The sequence below is a fragment of the Ursus arctos genome, unplaced genomic scaffold (assembly GCF_023065955.2).
Source record: "Ursus arctos isolate Adak ecotype North America unplaced genomic scaffold, UrsArc2.0 scaffold_23, whole genome shotgun sequence".
Taxonomy (NCBI): domain Eukaryota; kingdom Metazoa; phylum Chordata; class Mammalia; order Carnivora; family Ursidae; genus Ursus; species Ursus arctos.
The window spans coordinates 30,268,278-30,289,932 of NW_026622908.1; the positions used below are offsets into that span (position 1 = coordinate 30,268,278).

General features: G+C 52.4%; 1 protein-coding gene across 5 annotated transcripts in view; it reads left to right on the top strand.

Annotated features, from left to right (window-relative positions):
• PRDM11 (PR/SET domain 11) overlaps positions 1-21,655 on the top strand; it is a 78,441-nt gene that overhangs the window by 22,201 nt on the left and 34,585 nt on the right. For 3 of the 5 annotated variants that reach the window (XM_057317376.1, XM_057317377.1, XM_057317378.1), the window contains exons 1-4: positions 9,284-9,575; positions 10,181-10,305; positions 10,691-10,794; positions 11,391-11,653. In XM_057317376.1, the coding sequence (XP_057173359.1) occupies positions 10,187-10,305; positions 10,691-10,794; positions 11,391-11,653 (486 nt within the window). In that variant the 5' untranslated portion in view covers positions 9,284-9,575; positions 10,181-10,186. Of the gene's footprint in view, positions 1-9,283; positions 9,576-10,180; positions 10,306-10,690; positions 10,795-11,390; positions 11,654-21,655 lie in introns of those variants that run through there. The other 2 variants (XM_048217449.2, XM_044389002.3) reach the window with 2 other exon arrangements.

Consider the following 21,655-nt stretch of genomic DNA (forward strand, 5'->3'; position numbering starts at 1 on the left):
CCTGGGTGGCGCAGTCGTTAAGCGTCTGCCTTCGGCTCAGGGCGTGATCCCGGCGTTCTGGGATCGAGCCCCACATCAGGCTCCTCCGCTAAGAGCCTGCTTCTTCCTCTCCCACTCCCCCTGCTTGTGTTCCCTCTCTCGCTGGCTGTCTCTCTCTGTAAAATAAATAAATAAAATCTTTAAAAAAAAATTAAAAAAAAAGAGAAGGGAATTCATATCCAAAAGATGTAAGTCACTCCTACAACAGCAAAAACCCAAACAATCCGATTATAAAATGGGCAGAGGAGCTGAATAGACATTTTTCCATAGAAGACACACGGGCCAACAGGTACATGAGTCACCATCACTCATCATCGGGGAAATGCAAATCACCACCACAATGAGATAGCCAGACACTTGTCAGAATGGCCGTTCTCCGAAAGGCAAGAGCAAGACTTGGCCAGGAAGTGGAGGAAAGAGGGAGGCTTCGTGCGCTGCGTTGGGAATATACATTGGTATATTCTGGAAGATGATATGAAGGTTCCTCAAAAAATTAAAAGTAGAAATACCCTATGATCCAGCAATTCCACTTGCGGGTATTTACCCAAAGAAAATGAAAACACTAATTTGAAAAGATGTCTGCACCCCCTTGTTCACGGCGGGAAAATTTGCAACAGCCTAGGCTTGGAAACCACCCAAGTGCCCATCCACAGACGAGTGGATAAAGAAGATGTGGTAGAGATATACAATGGAACAGTATTTATCCATCTAAAAGAATGAAATCGTGCCATTGGTGACACCATGGACGGACCTGGAGAGCATTATGCTAAGTCACGTAAGTCAAAGACAAATGCCGTAAGATCTCACTGAATATGCGGAACCAGGACAAAACAAAACCAAGCTCATAGATACAGAAGACTCGTGGTGGCCAGAGTGGGTGGGAGGGTGAGGCAAAATGGGTGGAAGGGAGACAGAAGGTATAGACTTTTAGTTTATTTCATAACTAGTTTATTTATAAAATAAAGAAGTCCTGGGGATGTAATGTGTCACGGTGGCTGTAGTTAATAACAGCATATTGCTTATTTGGAAAGTTGCTAAGAGTGTAGGTCTTAGGTGTTTTCATCACAAGAAAACGAATTCCGTAACCATGATAGATGTTAACTCAACTTACTGTGATCATTTCGCAATATATACAGATATCAAATCATTATGTGGTACCCCCGAAACGAACATACTGTTCAAAAAACCAAAGGATTTTTGTAGATTTCAATCTCTGGGCCCCCTCCCCTCCCAGGAGATCAGTGGGTGGGGCCGGAAGTTCTAACTTTCTAGTGGGTTCTTGGGTGACCAGCCCCATCCTGAGGCTCTGTAGGGGCCCCACCCTTTGTCACTTATTAGCATAAACTCAGGTGAGCTAGAAAGGGGCTCCTTATGAATAACAAAAGGCACTCCTATTACTTGGGAAATTCCTAGGGTTTTGGTGCTCTCTGCCAGGAACTGGGGACAAAGAACAAATGTATTACTTATTATATATGCCACACCTTCGCTCTGCTGGGCTGTACAAGCTCCATCCTGAGGGTGCTTCCCGCTGAAGGACTTTGCACAACGTGGCTGCTATTTGCAACAATGGCTGCATGCTTTCTTGTTCAAGTCATGAAATAAAAGTCCTTTTCTTCCCTTGGATGGGCTTAAGTGAGGTCAGGTGTCCCACCTGGGGTGGGGAATGTCAGGTGCTAATGAATTAAAGGCCAGGTTTATGATCTGGTAACTGGGGAGGGGGAGCGTATCACCCTAATTGAGCATTTCGCAATGTATCTTAGATTATCAATTTGCAATATAATCTTAGATTAATCAGAGCCCACACCTGGAGCTGAGGGTAGGCTCGGTTTGTCCTGACTCTCAGTAGGTCCTGGAAGGGAGGTATTGCACCTGAACCATGTCCGGGTCTATTAGTGGGGCGCCATGGGGGAATGGGGTCCAGGTAAGCCACCAGCAGTGTCTCCCCTGAGAAGCAAACACAGGAAAAAAGTGTCCCCCTTGACCACCTTCTGCACTTAACTCCGGAACCTCTCCCCAACCTCTTTTTATCAAAATCGTATCAATGATGGAGTCAACCTGAAACCCAATCGGGAACCTCGCTGGCTGAACCCCAGTTCTCCAGGTGCAAAATCAGGGGCTGCACTGGGTCAGAGTTTCCCTCCCGGGAGCTCTTGGCCCCGAGAGCCCCTGCAGATAGTTTTCCCTTGTTACTCCTAATGTAAATACATATAGAAAAACGCACGTGTTACAAAAGCACGGCTCAAGATATTTTCACAAACGTAACACACCCAGCGGACCAGCACCAAGATAAGAAATAGAGCACAACCAGCATCAGACAAGCCCCTTGCTTACCCCTTTCTAGTTCTTCCCAAGGATTACCACGAACACTTCTAACACCATAGTTTTGCCCCCTTTTTTTTTTTTCAAAACCTTTCTATAAATGGGATTACCCAGCACGTAGTCTTTGGGGTCTCCTTTCTCAGCACTGTGACTACTACATACCATAGTATGTGGTTGTGGTTCGTTTAGTCTCATTGCTGCATAGTAATCGACCCACTGAGCTATTCTGTAAACATAAAGAAGCTTAATGAATATTGTACAGTTCCCTGTAATCAGCAGGACAAATGAATGAGCATGCCACATCTCTTTGCTTTTGCTTAGGACGATAGCAGCTAACCCTGGTTATCACGTGCCAGTGTGTCTAGGAAAAGATAGGAAAAGGAATGAATTTTTTTTTTTTAGATTTATTTATTTTAGTGACAGACAGCACATAGGGAGGGGCAGAAGGAGAGGGAGAGACAGTCTTAAGCAGACTGCCCGCTGAGCAGGGAGCCCCACGTGGGGCTGGATCTCATGACCCTGAGATCATGACCTGAGCTGAAACTGAGAGTTGGACCCTTAACTGCCTGAGCCACCCAGGTGCCCCGAAAATGAATGGATGATTATACAATGCATGCGGTCTTTTCGCTGGGCAAACACTTTCAAAATGGGAGTCATAAAGAAAAGTAAAAATAGAAGTCTCTCGTGGTAGAAATATCGGGGCCCTTACTGAGCCATCAGTCGATCTGCATTCATTCATCAGATGTGCAATATGCCCGGTATTCAGTCTCTGACTTGGAGTCCTCTTTCCTCCCAACCAATTGGTTGGGTCTCAGCATCCAGGGACAAGTGGGTAAGGATGGCAGAGCCTTAGACATTAGCTTCTCTAGCCATTCCTAAATTAAATGATGCTAAAGAGTTCCTTGAAAGAGTTTTTAAGTGACATTTTTTTCCCTCCTAAGCAAAAAGAAGAGAAACTCTATTTAACACACTGTGCCAAGTAACCACAAGCGATCCCCCAGAATACATCCTCCCAGACCTGTGTGTGCAAATCCATATGTGTATGTATTTCTAAAATGGGATTACTTTGTATCTATCTTTTCACAATTTTTCACTTTTAAAAATAGATTTTACTTTCTAGAGAAGTTCTAGATTCACAGTAACGTGAGGGGGAAAGCATGGAGCTTTCACAGTCTCCCTGTCCCCACACACCCGCTGTCGCCCCCGCTGTGGGAGAGTGAGCAGAGTGGTATGTTTGTTACAACTGATGCATCCGCACTGACCCGTCGTTATCGGCCGGAGTCCGTGGTTTACATCAAGGTTCCCCGGTGGTGCTGGACATTCTATGGGTTTAGACAAATGTATGATGACATGTACCCACCATTACGGTATCACACAGCGTAGTTCCCCTGCCCTACAAATCCCCTGTGCTCCTGCCTGTTCATCCCTCCCTCCTGCTAACCCTGAGCAACCACTGAACCGTTTTTACTGCCTCCATAGTTTTGCCTGTTCCAGAATGTCATAGAGTTGAAATCATACAGCAGGGAGCTTTTCAAATTATCCTCTTTCACTTAGTGACTTTTGCTTTTCATCAACAATATGTGGAGCATGTGTTTCTGTGTCAATAAATATTCTTCTAAAGCATTGTTAATTGCCATCTAATATTTCACTGTGTGCTGTATATTAACGGCTCTCCTGTTTTCAAGGTGTACATTTTTCCCTGTATGGTTTTTTTTTGTTTGTTTTTGTTTGTTTTTTGGGTTTGCTGCTAAAAATAGTGCTGCAGAGGATAGCCTTGTGGACGTCTCTTTGCACACAACTTAATTATGTCCTTAGGAGAAATTCCTAGGTCTGGGGTGGCTCCTACGAAGGTTTTGCTCATTTCAAGTCTTTTGATATGTGTGGCCAAATCACCCTCCAGAAAGGTCGTACCAATTAATTTTTCCAACCAGGAGGGTATGTAGGGTATTTTCCCCACACTCTTGCCAACTTGGAATATTATTGAGATGTTTTCATCTTTGCTAACCTAATAGAGGAAAAATTATGTTTATTTTAATCTATATTTATTTGGGTATTCAAGTTTTGTGGTTTTCCATAAAGCATATTGGCCATTTGTCTTCTTTTACAAATTGCTTTTTAAATATTATTTTCCTTTTTCTTTTTTTTCTTTTCTGTTGGGATAAGCATCTTTGTAGTATAGATTTTTTAAAAGTGTTCCTCTCCTAAAGGTAGTAACTGCTTATAAAGGCCCCCTTTTTAAATGTCAAAAAATTTTCATCAGTGTGCCCACCTGATGCCTGCTCTACTTGAAAACAACAAATAAAATGAACGACAATAAGAACTCGTCTTTCCAGAGTGCTTATTATATGCCAGGCGTTACGCTGTGTAAAACAGCCCATGAGATCAGTTCTGATCTCAGTTCCATTGGACAGGTGGGGAAACTAAGGTAGGACTGGTGGTTGATTTTCTCAAGGTTACCTAGCTTGTAAGTGGCTGTGCTGGTATCATTTGATTAACCAAATGGTGACATGGTGGCATGGTGACATTCGGCTTCTATGAATTCAATAACATTTTAAAATAAATCTATCATTTGTTCATCTTAAAAGTATCTACATACATTTACAAATCCATCTTACCTGTAAGTTAAAGGCATATAATTGATTCTGTCTATATGTTGGGCATATAATTCAGCAACTCCCTGTAATAATTCTGTGCTCTTCCTCCGTGAGCCTGGTTTTACTGTTAAGACCCATGTTGGACCTTTTATTTTTCAAGAAGGGGAAACTGAGGCTCGGGGCAAGGCAGGAAGGAACTGGCACAAGGTCACCTTAAAAAGTTTACAGCTCGGCCAGGACCGAAACCCAGAGCTCGGGATAGCCAGCCCGGGTCCCTGTGTGACTGGGGCTAGCCGTCTGATCTCATGTCCCTTAGTTATCAGAGGGAACAACACAGGATGCGGTGCTGGGACCGGCGTGGACCCGTCACATTCTCAGGGTGCCAGCCGCTAGGGATACCAAGTGGGCACGGATTCCCAGTCCTCAGGCCACATCGGCTGCCGGGCATTCCAGGACCCTGGCATCCCGCCAAGGGTGAAAACAGAGCTGTTGCCTCCTCCATTGCATTCTGCCCCCTCCTCTTGGGTTTGCATCTCATTGCTGGGTTTGCAACATGCCTAATCTCTGCGTGTGCAGACTCAGAGGAGCCAGCTGGGAGGGAGCATTGCCAGCAGCTCTCAGTCCTCCGTGAGGCCTGCTGACCACTCCTCCCCCAGGCCCCTCCCTGGGCGAACAGGTCCAGAGCAGACTGCAGGCATGGCTGCTGGAGCTTCAACTGGCTCAGGTTTTACGGGTGCCCGCTGAGATGGACCCAATGAAGGACACCAGCCTGGGGTGTTCTCTCTCTCTCTTCCCATATGGAAGTCCTGCCACATCCCACCCTGTCCCCACAGCCTTCATGACAGACGCAGGAGGGAGTTGTAATGCATCTCAGTCATGCAAGTGAGTCTCGGTGCTGGTTCACCAGGCAGCTGCACTCCTGCAAGAATGGGGAGAACTTCATGGTGCAGTCAATAAATAAGTGTCAAATACTGAGTATTCTGTAACCCATCGTATTTCCCTTTTTGCTCTAGCTGCCAGGAGGCTCAGAACTGAATGGGCGGCTAGATCATGAGCCATATTACAACAGATTCTTGGTGTAATTGGCATCAATGTTTCTCCATGAAATCTCTGTCTCGTTGAGTATTATGTGTTCGTGTTACAAATCATCACGATTCTTTTACATGATGAAGGTGGCATGTAAATGAAAAACCAGATATGAAAGGAAATGGCCAGTAGACATCTCTACTTTGAGATATAAATGAATGTTTTTCTCAGAGGGGATGGTTTTCCATTTAAGACTCAGACAAGTGGCTGCATGTCTCTGTTCCTCTCTCCCTCCCTTCTCTCCCTCTTCCCTTCTATCCTTATTCTCTTACTGCTGCTTTTCCCTCTTTCCCTTCCCCTTTTTGGGTCCCCCCCCCATCTTCTTCCTGTTCACCCCTTGCTTCTGGGTGGCCAGTTTAATACTAATATCCTTTACAGGCCCATAGCCCTTGGCTCTTCCCAAGGCCTCGCCCCAGCCTTTACCTCATTTATTCCTCGCGGGGATTACCTGGCAATTATGACGATTTCCACTTTACCAAGGAAGACACTAAGGGCTGGTGAGTTTAAGTGATGTGCGCATGCCCACAGGGTACACTTTATGACTTCCTATCAGGTTCAGGTCCAGGACTCACGAGTCTCATTCCATCACACTCTCCGCTGCACCTCACTGCCTTTCCACGCCAGCCGCACCCACCAGGCCACCCACCTTGCCTGGCCGAGATCACTGAGAGCGCCCCGAAGAAAAGAGGATTCAAAAACAATAACCTGCCCACCCTGTCTTCCCTTCTGAGAGCTCTTGAAGAGTTGAGATTCTCAGTAGGGGCAGCAGGACCTATGGAGGGGTGGGTGTGAATTGTGACATGGGTCATTTGGTCATTCATTTGGTAAATATTGAAAATGCACTGTTGTAGGCAAGGCTGAGACCAGGGTGAGGCAAGAAGGCACCTAAGGTGCCAAATTCGAGGATGTGTTCGCTTTCGGGTGCCATGCCTGCAAGTGCAGGACCTGGAGAGGGGGTGTCTCCTGAAAGCGTATGCCCTAGCACGGTGCTTACCTTTCACTAGTTCTGCCCTGGTACCAGGCACGGTTACGAGTGCTGGCTACTCAGAGCAAAAGAGCCTGCCCTCGTGGAACTTATAATCTGTTATGGGAAACGGGTGTCAATCAAATGATCTTGCTAACAAAAGACTGTTCTAAGGGCGACAAGTGCCACAAGGAAAGGGACATGGGGCTGGAGAGGGTATTATGGTGGCCGGGGGTGGGGCAGGAGAACGACAGTGAGGGCTGAAGGATCGGTAGGAGTTTTTCAGGTGTGTTCCAAGTAGAGGACACAGCAAGTTCAGAGGCGCCGTGGCAGGGTGGAGGTGGCATGGGGGTGTGGTGGGGGCATGCGAGTGAAGGATGGAGGGGCCAGAGGAGGCGATATACAAAATAATCCCAAGCAGTCTGTTCTAATACAGTGCCAGAGTCTGCAAATGATTGACTTAAAAAAACAAATCCAACTCAGTGGAGAGAATTCAAGGCCACCCCTTCATGAGGTCACTCGTACCCACCTTCCCGATCAGCTTTCTTCACGTGCAGCTATGCAGAGACTGTGCCTAACCCCCTCCAGACTCAACTTTGTCCGTTTCCACACGGCAATGTCTGTGATAGACTCGAACGCTGGCCACATTGTGCAAATGTACACATGAGAGCAGAGAGAAGCTGGGTAAGCGGCTGTCTCAGTCGGCTCAGGCTGCCGTAACAAAATGCCACGGACAGGCTGGCCTAATCAAAATTGCTTTCTCACAGTTCCGGAGGCTGGGAAGTCCAAGACCAAGGTGCAAGTCAGTTCGGTTCCTGGGGGAGAGTTCTGTTCCTGGTTTGCATACTGATGCTTTCTCGTCCTTACCTGGTAGAGAGACAGAGAGAGCTCTGGTGTCTCTTCCTTTTGGATTAGGGCTCCACCCTTATGACCTCATTTAACCTTTATCACCTCCTCCTAGGCCCTGTGTCCAAATATAGTCACATTAGGGGTAAGTGCATCAACATATGAGTTAGGGTGGGAGAGCACATAAACTCTCAGTCCCTAACACCCGGCGGGGTCACATAGCCAATCACTGGGATTTGAACACAGGCAGTGCCCTTTTGGGGACCTAGGCCTCTAACCACCAGACTTATTGACCTCAGGATGTGTTGTGAGTGAAGGTTGCCCATGGGAGTGAGCAGTGCTCCTCAGGGAAGGAAGTGTTCAGTGATCCTTTACAAATCCACAGGACCTTGTCCCCACCTGGCAGCTGGACTGGTGGACTGCCTGATCCTACCCCAGGGTGATCCTTCTGGAAGAGGCTGGGCTGAGAGTGTGGTATGGAGGTGAACCAGACCTGAAACATAACGCTTGAATCTGGGAGTTCTCCTGTTTCCAATTTACTAAGAGCAGGCCCCAGGCTCCAGTCTAGACTCCATCAGGAATGGACTGTGTGACCTTGGGGGAGTCCCTCAACATCTTCCCGCCCTAGGTTCCTGCCTCGGTGACCTCAAGTCCCCTGACCGGTGGCTGGGGGCTATTCCCTAGGCCAGGAGGTCGGTCCCCCTCCCCCCAACGCCGCCCCAGGCGCCGGGTCCCCACCCTGGACCGTGCAGGTGGGCCGAGGCGGCGTGCGGCGCGCCCAGCGGGCAGGGATCGGTGTCGCCCGGTTCGCCTCAGGCCGCGCCGCAGCCGCAGCGAGTCCGCTGCAGCCGCAGGAAGGGAGCGCGGGGCACTGCCCGCGCACGTCGCCAACCCGTTCCCCACGCCCGCCCACTCCGGGCCCGGCCGCCCCCCGCCTCGCCCCCAGCGCTCCCGGCCACCCCAGACGCCCGCCCGGCGCCCCGCGCCCCGGCCCGCTGGGGGCTGGACTCCCCCGCCCCCGGGCGGGCCCCCGGCCGCCGCCCCTCCCGGGCGCCCGCTCCCTCCCGCTCCCCGCGCGCCCCCCTCCCGGCCGCCAGCCAACTGCGTGCCCCCGGGGCCGGCAAGAAGCCACATGCCCCCGCAAGGAATGCCGGGCCTGGCGGGCGGGGGGCGGCGCTGGGCAGGGCCGGGCCGGGCAGGGCAGGGAGCTCCCCGCCGGGAAGGTTGGTGAGAGGGAGAGAGCGGCCCGCGCCCTCCCCGGCCCCCGCGCAGCCCCTGCGCCCGGCCGCGAGACCTCACACTTTCCCCGCCGGACACGCGGGCGGGACGCCCCGCGGGGCGGCGGGGGCGGGGGGGCGAGCGGCCGGGGGGCCGGGGCGGGGCGGCTCGGCCCGCCCGGGCAGCCCCCGCCCCCCTCCGCGCGCCCCCCGGCCCCGCCGGCTCGGAGGAGGGGGCAGGCCGTCGTGTTTCCCCGCACCCCTCCCAGCCGCCGCCGGCTTTGGGGCCCCGGTGGGGAGCAGGGGGCTGATTAGCCGAGGAGCAGGGGTGTGGCCAGCGGGGCCCCGGGTAGTGAGTCACACACGCTGCTCGCCCAGTCCCGGGCCGCGAGCGCGGTCCCAGCCCGAGCCGCGCGCCGCCCTGGCCCGAAGAGTGTCCCCGGGCTTGGCATGAGGACCCCGGGGTGCCGAGGGAGGGGCTGAAGCCCGGCGCGGTGGTGGAGGAGGGCGGTAAGCCGCGGGCTGGGGAGACTCCCCTAGAGAGAGCGGGTGGGGCTTGGAGTCGGGGCTGGCCCGCCGGCCCACACCAGGACCCCCAGGCCCCGCCTGTACCTGCTCTGAGCTGGCGCAGCGGGCCTGGCTGCATTCCCTGGCAGCCTCTGGGTGAGGGGGCCGCGCAGCCGGGCGCTGAGGGCTCATGTCATCTGCCAGTCCCCCTTGGCCCCAGCTGGACTTGAGTCGGTCCCTCCCCTGTTCCCCATTTGCAGACTTTTGTGCGGAGACTCCTGTGGATTCTTCATACCCTTTGCCCTTTGGTCTTGGGGTCCGGGCTGTGCTATCCAGTCCTGCCCCCTGGCCTGAGCTGCCCCTAGGCCTCTGACCCCATGGGGCTGGTGGCTCCAGTCGTCCCCAGGACCAGCCCGGGATAGAAATGGCATTTCCTCTTGGCCAGGCTACAGCTGTTTTTGTTGTCTCTGTTCTCAAGCGCTTCCTCTGGGGATGGCAGGGAGGGTAACCAGACTCCACGGGACCCCCGCTTGCCCTCTCTGACACTCACCCTTCTTCCCCTGTCTCTTTGATCCTCGTCCTGTGCTGGTCCCGCCTTCCGTCCCCAGGACAGAATGACTGACAACATGAAGGAGTGCCTGGCGCAGACCAAGGCGGCCGTGGGGGATATGGTGACCGTGGTGAAGACCGAGGTCTGCTCACCACTCCGAGACCAGGAGTATGGCCAGCCCTGGTGAGGCCCTTAAGTGGGGGCAGGAGAGGGAGAAGCGGGGAATCTCTGGGCTGGGTTGGTTGGACGCCCTGGGGGAGAGTTCCCACTCCGGGCCCACCGCCCTTCACCTGCTCCGGGCAGCTCCTGGGAGCAGATGTGAGTGAGGGCAGGCTCTAGAAGACTGGAAGAACCCACGCACTGGCCCTGGAAGGCCTAGGCCCAGGGCTCAGAACTCCTACCTTTTCACGATCCCCTGCGGAACCGGCAGCCTGGCTGGGACTCCTCCGCCCGCCCCGCATCCCTGTGTCCCCGTGGCCTCCTGGCTGTGTCCACGGCCCCTCTGCCCACCAGTCTCCCACTCTCTGATAGCTTCTCTGCTTCCTTTACTGGCCCCTGGCCTGGCCAGCTCTAGGAGACCAGACCCCTCAACCATGGAAGTGGAGCCCAAGAAACTGAAGGGGAAGCGTGAGCTCATCATGCCTAAAAGCTTCCAGCAAGTGGACTTCTGGTGTAAGTGGAGCCTGGGGCTGTTCCTGGCTTTCTCCTCCCTTCACCCCTTCACCCTGCTCCCACCCCCCCATCCCATCTCTGCTTGGGAATTTGCAGCCGTAAGACTAATGATAGGCCCTCGCCTATGATGTATTGGACACGGGTCTGGGCTTCAGTTAGCCCTCACCCTTAACCACCGAGGTGGCTCTTATTGGTCCCATTTTCCAGGTGAGGACACTGAGGCTTGCTGGGGGCTCAGGACCCTGCCTCGGGTCCCACAGCCCGCATGCGCACATAGTTGTGGTTCCAACCCAGACCCATCTGACCCCAAAGCTGTGCTGTAAACTTAAAACCCAGGGAGCTACTGACCTCCTTCGCCTTGGCAGGCATGTCTGCTGAGCCCCCAGGGAGGGTAGTGGGTTATTACCACTGAAGACGCAGGGGCCTGTGGCTGGCTGGGGTGGAGCCAGGGCCGGGACTCGTGAGTCCCACGCAGTGTGCTTTTCCCGCCCGATGCCATCCTCAGGGGGGGCCTCCCTGCAGCCCCTCAGCCTCCGCCGTGGGCGTCCTGCCTCCCTGCAGCAACTGAGGCTCTTTCGCTCTTTCCGTCCCTTCAGTCTGCGAGTCCTGCCAGGAGTACTTTGTGGATGAGTGCCCGAACCACGGTCCCCCAGTGTTTGTGTCCGACACGCCAGTGCCCGTGGGCATCCCAGACAGGGCTGCCCTCACCATCCCGCAGGGCATGGAGGTGGTCAAGGAAGCCAGTGGGGAGAATGACGTGCGATGCATAAATGAGGTCATCCCCAAGGGCCACATCTTCGGCCCCTATGAGGGGCAGATCTCCACCCAGGACAAATCAGCTGGCTTCTTCTCCTGGCTGGTGAGTGTCCCCTGGCCTGTGCCTTGGGAGAGGGTGCTAGCGAGAGCGTGGAAGGAAACCAGCAGGGGGAGCCATATGCTGGCCCAGCCTGGCCCGAGAGCTTTTCTGCCATTAGTCCAGGATGCAGGGATGATGAATCTTGCTATCCCCTTGCCCTGGCTGAGTGGTTTGCCACCCTGGGTGGCTCAGGGCCGTGCTGAGGGGCCCGTCTGGCTGGGGTCGGCAGAATCGGTAGTGGGGCTCTAGGGAGCCCGTGGCCAGCCTGCCAGGCAGAACTCAGGGCGATGTCCCCGTGAATGTTCATGTGTGTGTGTCTGGCGGGCCATTCTGTGGCATTGACAAAGGGTTTACCCAGGCCCTCCTCTGGAGTGGGTGACTTGGGTCTGGGGGCTGTGGGAATGCAGAGCATGACATTCAGCCCAAAAAGCAGTGATGCCAGGTGCTGGGCTGAGTGCCAGAGGAACCATGGCCCCTGCCATCAGGGAGTGGATGGTCTGGTGGGGACAACAGGTACTGGCCAGGTATGTGCACACGTGATCATTGCTACGGAAGGGGGAAGACAGGACCCTCTAGGAGCAGAGGGAGACGGTGGTGTTCGTGGTGCTCGAGGATCTGGGGCCTGGAGCCCAAGTTCATTGTGTCAGCCAGCTGTGCTATTTACTATCAAATGTGACCTCGGACGAATCATTTAACCTCCGTGTGGCTGTTCTGTAACAGAACAGTCGTAGTTGATGGTGGAAATGAAATAGGTTAACACTGTGAAGTCTTTAGAACCGTGCCTGCCTTTGGGAAGCATGCAGTGAATATCAGCTATCATTGTTGTTGTCGTTGGCCTATTTGAAGGGTTTGGGCAGGGTTCCTTTCAGCTTGAGACTGGAGGAATGAGTAGCAGTTGGGGGACGGGGCACGGAAGAATGCTGTAGGCACACAGAACAGCTGAGCGAGAGAAACTCCAACAGGTCCAGTGCTTTGCTAGCAATGAGCCCGGGAGTCAGTGTGGTGAGAAATCAGAGAAGGGGGCAGGGGCAGATCACACCACGTTTCATAAGTCAGGGTAGGTGCCGCTTCTCCTGCAGGCCAGGGGAAGCCTTGCAGAATGGGGAGGTTAGGTTGCAGAATGGAGAACCGGGATGGGTAGGAGGCCTGGGTGGGGGGCTCAGGTCAGAAAAGATGCTGGTTTCAGCTCAGGTGGTAGAGGCAGGCACATCTGCAAGAGACTTAGAAAGGAGAATCTCCGAGGTTTATTAATGGATGGGATGTGGAGGTGAGAAAGAGGGTTTGTAACGATCTGAAGAGGAAGGACTGTCAGGGATGACTCTGGGCTCTCGGGAGTCAAGTTTGAACAGAGATGGAAGAAGGCAGGGCCAGTAGAGAAAGTCAGGCTAGAGAGTGGAAAGATGATTCATTAGCCATTAATTAAACCTTTCTTGTGGGGCTCCTTTATGCTGGGCTGGGCACTGAACTGGCCTGTGAGATACAGTGATGGGCCAGATCAGACATCAGTCCTGCCCTCATAGAGCTTATTGTGGGGAAGCTGGAATGAATCAAAGAATAAGATAAAGAGATGTAAAATCATGATTTGGGTGATGAAGAGACAGTGAGGCTAGGAGAAAAGGGAACAACCAGAGGAACTGATGTGGCCAGAGGTCAGGGAAGGCTTCCTGATAGTGGAGCTGGGATTAAGGGGAGAGAATGCCCTCCAGGTAGACAGAACAGCATGTGCAAAGGCCCTGTGGCAGGAGAAAGAGGTTGGCACATTTACAAGGCTAGAAGAAGGTCATTGTGCCTGGAGGGTAGCAAACATAGGGGCTGGGAGGGGGAGACAGAAGCTTGGATGTATAGGGCCCAGTAGACCAAACTGGGACTTTTGCTCTTTAAGAACAATGAGAAGTTTCCTTTATGTTTTGAAAGGGTGACTTTGGCTGCAGCCTGGAGAACAGATGGGGGGGCGGTCATTGGTGTGGAGAATGGATGCCCACAGTCCAGTTAGAGGGCTATGGTCATTCTCTATGGTGATGATGGTGGAGGCTTGAGCTAGGGTGGGGTGGCGGCGTGGAGGCAAGTGAACTGGTCTGTGACCTATTTCAGGGATGAGCGATAGTGACTTGGAAACAGATTGATTGGCCTAAGTGAGGGAGAGGGAATTGGCCAGAGCAAGCCCTTCAGTGTTCTGCTCTCAGCAGGTCAGGAAGGCATCTCTGAGAAGTGAAATGCAGGGCAGGGCCTGGGTGGAGGGCAAGATCCCTATTCTGGTTCTGGACTCGCTGACTTTGGATTGACAGCAAGGTCTCCAGGGGCCGTGTTAACTAGGCAGTTAGCTACATGGGTGTGGAGCTTGGAAAGGAGGTTTGGAGATGTCACTTCCTGAGTTACCTGTGCGTGGGTGTGCGTGGGTGTCCGTGGGGCAGGGGGTGCGGAGGGCAGCCCCCAGGGAGAACAGGTGAATGAGAGGTGGACAGGACCTCGGTGAGCTTTGAGGAACATCCACGGTTAGCGGCCCGGGAGGGGAGTGACCCCGCAAGGGTGGCAGGAATTGCAGCCTGAGAGGGGGGGAGGTCAGAAGGGCCAACAGTAGCAAATTCTGCCAGGAAACCAAGCAAGAGAAGGGCTCCGACGTGTCTGCTGGAGTTGGTGCGAGGGAAGTCACCAGCCACCTTAGCAAGACCCGTTCCTGTCAAACACTGGTTCTCGACCTGGGGCGCTTTGCTTCTCCCTCCACTCTGGACATTTGGTAACGTCTGGAGACATTTTTGGCCATCACAACTTGGGATGGGGATACACTTCTGGCATCAAGATGGCAGAGGCTGGGAATGCTGCTAAACGTTTCATAATGCACAGGACGGCCTCGTACAACAAACAGTGATCTGGCCTCAGTAGTCGATGGTGCCGTGGTGAAGCCCTTCGAGAGAGCAGCGAGGTGGGAGCGCTGTTAGAACCCGGGTAACCGGTAGAGCCGCTTCTCAGAAGTCAGATCCGAGTGAGATCAGTGGAGGAGAGACAGGAGTTGAGAGGGTTTGGCTGCCGGCAGACACAGGTGCAGGGAGCTTTGTTCAGACAGAGACGTTAACATCCTTGAAAACCTGGTGGGAGGGCCCTACTGGAGAGCTGGTTGACTCTAGAGTAGCAATGAGGCGTAGTGGACAAGCTATTCTAACACCGAGAAGGTTCAGATGGAAACATTGCCTATGGAAGGGAGATGGGTCAACATTTTTTCTGTCACTGGAGGGATGCCTAGAGGCTCAGAGCAGATGGAGGGAGGGAAGTATAGTAGCCCTAATAATGGCCCCCCTGGGGATGGCCATGTCCTAACCCCTGGATCCCGTGTATATGTCCTCGTAGGTGGCCAAAGGGACTCTCCAGAGGGGATACATTAAGGCTCTTGAGATAGGGAGATTATCTTGGATTATCAGGATGGGCCCCGTGGAATTACAAGCATTCTTATAGGAGGGAGGCAAGAGAGTCAGACTCAGAAAAGATGGGAAGATGTTATCCCGCTGGCCTTGAAGATAAGAGAAGGAGCCAGGAGCCAAGGAATGCAGGCAGCCTTTAGAAGCTAGAATTCGCAAGGAAGTAGAATCTTCCTGCAAGTTCCAGAAGGAACTCAGCCCTGCCGACACCTTGGTTTTTAGGACCGCTGACCTCCGGAACTGTGAGATAATCAGCAGGTGGTGTTTGAAGCCACAGTATTGTGACAGTTCATTAAGAAGTGATAGGAAGTGAATGCAGTGGGCTTCCGTGTCTGGGGGGACGTCTGCTAACACGTGCGGAGAGGTGGCCAGGGGAACGGCGAGGGTGAGTTCAGCTGGGGTGAGCGAGCTGCAGGTGCCCGTGCCTGTGAGACGCACAGGTGGGCTGTTCGGGGGAGGCCGGCGCATGCGGGTCAGCCGAGGACAGGGGCCTGGGCGTAGGGGACACGAAGCAGGTGAATGGATGCAGCTGAGGCCCCAGGAAGGCATGGGCAGCAGGGGCCCAGCGGCGACAGAGAAGTGGGAGGACTGAGAGCCGCCGGGCTCGCGCAGGGCACGGGCTCTGTGTCCTGGCCACGGGCGGTTTCGTGGTGGAAGCCGTGCTGCTGGGGATGGAGGTGTGAGTGGGAGGTGACCGGAGAGCCAGCCAGGGTGGCTGGCTTGTTTTAAAAGTCTGGCCGCTCGTGAGCTATGATCCTAGGCCAGCTGTGTGCCATATTCCTCCTCCGACAGTCCTGCAGGCGAAGGTCGCTGGCCTTGTGGTTCTGATGAGGGAACCTGGGACTGAAAATGTTAAGCGCACAGCCCCAACTCCCATGGCTGACACATGGTTCCCACAAAGCCAGGCTTTAAGGATGGGAGACGAGGAGGTCTATTCCCAGTCAAGTAATTCCGAGGCAGAGTGTCACTGGTGGTTGTCGTACTTGTACAAGGCTGGAAGGGCCAGGGAGGAGGGGAGTGGATTTTGAGTGGGCGGACTGGAGATAGGTCTTGAAGGATGCGTGGAAGTTCAGCGGAGGCGAGAATCTAGGGCTGTGCTCCCTCCCCCACCCACAAACACCTACACCTTGGGGAGGCCCCGCGGGCAAGCTTGGGGCCTCAAAAGCAGGCAGCTTCCCCGGGTTTGTGGCCCGGCATGGGGCTGGGGTCTGGAGAAAAGGGAGAGGAGGAATCCCTGGAGTTTGCCGTCTGATCCTAGACCAGCTCTGCCAGTCGAGAGCGGGCATGGCCTGCACTTCAAGGGCCCAGGGGCCAGCCCTGTTGTTCCCTTGGAGGTGCCTTCCTAGGGCCTTGGAGCTGGGAGCTGTGACATGGGGATGGGTGCGGGGAGGAAGCGGCTGGGTTCGCGGGACCATTGGGAGGCTCTGACCTTTGTGATCCAGAGAGGTGAGGGGCACTGAAGGCCCTCACAGAAGAGATGTGCAAAATGGCTCAAGAAAGCAGAGCCTGTGCATGTGTGTGCGCGTTTATGTGTGTGTGTGTGTTTGCGAGTGTGCGTGTATGTGCGCATGTGTGCACTCATGTGCGAGTGTGTGTGCGTGTGTGTGCATGTGTGTGTTTCCGCGTGTGTTTGCACGTGTGTATGTTTCCGTGTGTGTGCGTGTGTGTCCTCAGTCAGGGTTTCGGCTGGAGAAACGCAGGAATGAGGAACAGCGCTGCCGCTCAGATGATGGGCTGGTTGAACAGACGGAGCGGGGAGAGGTGGGGTGAACCGCGGCACTGATTTTGGACCAGGATCTGGAAGCATCGCAGCCCAAGTAAACTGCATTCATTTGTCGAGTCCTGTCTCAGAGCCGTACTCGATGTTCTTTCTTGACCTTCTGCTTGCCTTCAAAAGCTCTGGCCTTCATCCCGCACAACACGTTTCCTTTACAACGCCTCCGCGTGTACGCTCTACTCCAGTCAAAATAACGGTGGAGCAGAGGATAAGCGACCTGCCCGGTTTCTCGAGCACTTTCCATGTTTCTGGGTCTGTGCTCAGCACTTGCCAGCGTGATCTCATTTGGTCCTAATAATGCCCCCATGAAGTAGGTATTATTCTACCCATTGTACCGCTGAGAAAACTGAGGCCTGGAGAGGAGAGTCATTCTGCACAAAGCTAAACAGCTAACGAGTTGCTGAGCTGGAGTTCCAAGCCAGCCGTCCGGACTCTAGAACCCGCCCTCTCGTTCTGCCTCCAGGTCCTTCTCCGTCTTCCTCCCCCGTCTCGCCAGTTCTTCCCTGCTGGCCTTGGGTGACTTTGTTCTACTCATCCTTCCTGCCCAGCACTGGTTCCCTGGCCACCTCCCCTCCACCCGGAGGAAAGCTGGTCCCACAGGCCAGGGCCTGCGTTTAGATGGACCCAGTGGCCATTTCCGCTTCGCATCTCTCCACAGCCTGGCCTCCCCTGCAGGAATTTTGCCCTCACCTCTGGCTGCTTAGAAAAGAAACGTCCCCTTCCTCCACCTTCTCATCTCAGTGGGAATGATAAATCCCAGGAATCCTTGCCAGGTTGCCAGACCGCCCTCGACCACTGGCAGCTGGCGACGATGCTGCGGGCCTGAGTTGTTCGGGAGTGCAGGAGGCCGTGGGGTTCAGTTACGGGAGGAAGAAAGAGGAGGCCAGCACAGGGTGTCTGTTTACCTTTCTCGCTTAGACTCGGTCTTGTTCCAGAAGGGATTTAGGGTAGCCTAGCAGGACACATAAAATAGAACATCATAGCATATTAAAACTGCGAGAGACAGAAGAGAGAAAAGCAAGGGCGGAGACCCTAAGCAGCGCCAGGAATGAGTCTAAAGATGCAGACCGTCATGACCCGTGTACGCGCTTTTAGCTATTGGGGGCCCAAATCCGGCAGCCACTGGGGAAGAGGCAAGCTTGGTCAGCTACCAGTGCCTTCTGTCCCTGTCCCCAGTTAGCTCCTGGGGAGGTCTGCCCTTCTGGGTACCGATACTGGACGGGAGATTTCCCGGGGGTCCTCATAACGAGGACTCCATGTGGTGGCATTTGTTCACCTGCTGTTGGTCAGCTCCTCCACCGGTGAGACGCCTGCTGTTCCAGGGGGAAACCGAGGTGCAATGGTATTTCCAGTGTTTTCCATTTCAAGTTCCACTGTAAAATGGAGATTTTTTTTTGAAACTTGGAATGGAACGTGCAGAAGCTCATGACAGCCTCCAGAAAAGTCTGAAAACCCCGGAGTGACTGGGATAGAGGGAAGTAGAAGCAGACGGTTGCGATGTCACAAGATGTCTGCGGGAGCAGGCAGGTGTCACCAAGTTTGGGAGAGCTCGGAGAAGGCGAGAATAACAGGCTTGTCCAGGAAGAATAACGGGCTTGTCCAGGAAGAAAAGAAGGAACATTTGAGACAGGTTGGCTGTGTGTGTGTGTGTGTGTGTGTGTGTGTGTGTGTGTGTGTGTTTGAGGAGATACTTTCCATGCTTGTTTGCTCTTTTCTATTAACTCTTTATTTTGAAATTTTCAGACTCTGTGAAAAATTATAAGGATCGTGTAATAAACACCCACACACCCTGCACCTAATTGACCCATTGCTAGCATTGAATCTCTCTCTCTCTAAATACCAGCAGGCGTGTGTATGCACACACACATTCTTTTTTGTTTTGTTCTGTTTTGTCTTCTGAGCTGCTTAAGATATGGTTGCAGACACCAGGCTTTCTGGGCCACGCGCTCTCATCAGCACGACACAACTCTACAGTTGCAGGGCGAGAGCAGCCAGAGACGGGCCGGGAATGAATGAGTAGTGAGGCTGTGTGCCAATAAAACTTTATTTATGAGCGCCAAATGTGAACGTCATGTAATTTCAAACGCAATTGAGATTTCATCTACATTTCACACATGAAATCACATCAATGAAATTAATATGAAAAAAAATTTTTATAATCATTAAAAAAGGCAAACACCCATGCTTCGCTCAGAGCTGTATAAAAGCAGGTAGGGGGCTGCATTTGAACTGCAAGCGGGAGTTTGCTGACCTCTGTCCTCTGCCCCCACAATAGAATTGTTATACTCAGGAAATGTACCCATGGATACAATACTGTCTCAACTGCAGTCCATATTCACATCTTCCCAGGGGCCCTGGGGAAGTGCCTTTTACAGTCTGCCCCCCATCCAGGACCCTCTCAGGCATCCCCCATTGCATTTAACTGTCATGTCTCATTAGTCTCCTTTATTCTAGAACAGGATATTGACACTTTGGAGAAGTCCTGGGCAGTTGTTTGCAGAATGTTGCACGGTTTAGATTTGCCTGATGGTTTCCTCATGATAGATTCCAATTGTAGCATTTTGGCACGAGGGATGTTGTGTCTTTCTCCCTGTAGATAACAGGAAGCATGTGAGGTCAGTTTGTCTTATCTCTTACCCAGTGGTTTTAGCAACTGTTGAGGATTCTTGCCTGCATCATCAATTATCATTCATGGTTTAACATGATTTACAGTCGACATTTACTACGTGACATCCTTCTGCAAAAAAAAGTGCTCAACTTTCTCCTCCACTCCATCCCTCAAAGTTATTTTTAGCATCAGGATGGACTCCTGAATCCTTCTTTTTCTTCTGTGTGTTCTAGTCCATTCCTGTCATTATTCATTCTGATGTTTAAATCGCCCTAGATTTGGCCAGCGGGAGCCCATTCAGTCTGGCTCCTTGTCCTTATTTTCATCCTTCCCTTACTTTCTGGTGCAAAAAGATGTTCTAGCCATCTCTCCCAGGAGCCCTAATTTGTTTTAGTGGAAATGGTGTGCAGAACTCAAGATCCCTGGGCACTAAGCGTGCACGTGGCTACTGGGGTCTCATTGCTTCTAGGCCTGACCTAGGTTTTGAGGAATGAGTTGCAGCGGGTGGCCGATGGCATCGGGGACCTGAGGGAACACGGAATCACGAGCAGCAGGCACGACGTGTACACAGGTCTAGGGGCACGGGTAGTGTTGAGCAGGGATAGGTGATAGGGGATAGCAGAAGGAAGTGTGCTTAGAAGGAAGAGTGGAAGATGATGCTAGAAAGAAGTTGCTTTTCTCATGTTCTAAGATGGGGTGGATCCTTAAAATACTATCAATTCAATATCAGCTTTTCCAGGAATAAAAGTATGGAGCTCAATCTTAAGATTCCTCTTACGATCAGAAGCATTAAATGGGCTTGCCTTGTATAACTATTGGACAAAAGCTGGTCGTTTGGTTATGAATCACAAACGGAACCAAAGATTCCCCGCCAATATGTACGATGCTGGTGAACCAGTTTTGGCTGGAACTGTCTGTCATTCTCATACTCTGGTATTTTGGAATAAAAGAGCATGAAAATGATTCTGAACTGGCCCAGTATTTCCAGTGTAAAGGAGCTCCGAACTTGACCTTCACCATGCCTTTCCTTCTCAGCACCTGTGCTGGGGTGGCGTTTCTCATCTGTCGTATTGAGGTGACTTTTAAATATATGAATAACTATAGTCACTATGCTGTGTGTTACACACCCAGGGCTTACTTATTTCACTCTGACCATCTTTGCTCCCCGCTCCCCTGACCCCTCTGCCTCTGGCAACCACCAATCTCCTCTCCTTATCTAGGAGTTCAGCTTTTGGTGTTTTTCTTTTTCAGATTCCACGTATAAGTGAGATCACACGGTGTTTTGTCTTTGTCTGACTTAGCATTATACACTGAAGGTCTGTCCGTGTCATTGCAAGTGGCAAGACCTCATTCTTTTTTATGGGTGAATAATATCTCTAGCACATCTTCTCCATCCCTTGATCTGCCGAGGGACACCTGGGTTGTCGCCACGTCCTGGTCATTGTAGATAATGCTGCGGTGAACGCGGGGAGTGCACAGAACTTTTCACTTCAAGCGTTTTCGTTTCTTTCTGATAAATACCCAGACATGAAATTGCTGGATCACGTGGTAGTTCTATTTTTAAGTTTTTGAGGAACCTCCGTGCTATTTTCCGTGGTGGCTGCGTCCACGCACATTCCCAGAGCAGCGCTCAGGAGTTCCCTTCTCCCCACATCCTGGCCAGTGCTTGTTGTCCCTTGTCACGTCGATGCTAGCCATTCTAACAGGCCTGAGCGGGTAGCTCCTTGTGGTTTTGGTCTACGTTTCCCTGATGGCCAGTGAAGTTGAGCACCTTTTCCTGTATCTGTTGGTCAGGTGACTTTGAATGTTCACGGGAGGGGGGTCCCAATGTTACATTAATCTTACGTTAATGTCATTTGAAAAGGCATAAGCATAGATCTAGATGCAACAACACTTCTTCTAGCTCTTAAATAGCTACAGCTATCCAAGACAGGCTTCCAAGTCTAAAATGAATGAACGATACCAACAAACGTAATGCAAATGAACGAAATCAGTGTAACGTGTCGGATGACGTTTGGAACAAAACTGCCGTTTATCGGGCGACCCCTTTATTTTCTTTGTCTCTATTGGAAACACTGGGGAATTTTTCAGTGCACCTGCCTCCATGGATCCTACCCTTTTCTTTGCCAGAATGTTTCCTGTGCTTATTAAGTTTGCATTTGCTCTTCTTTCGCTAGCTCGCGGCAGACAGCAGGAAGTGATGTTGTGTG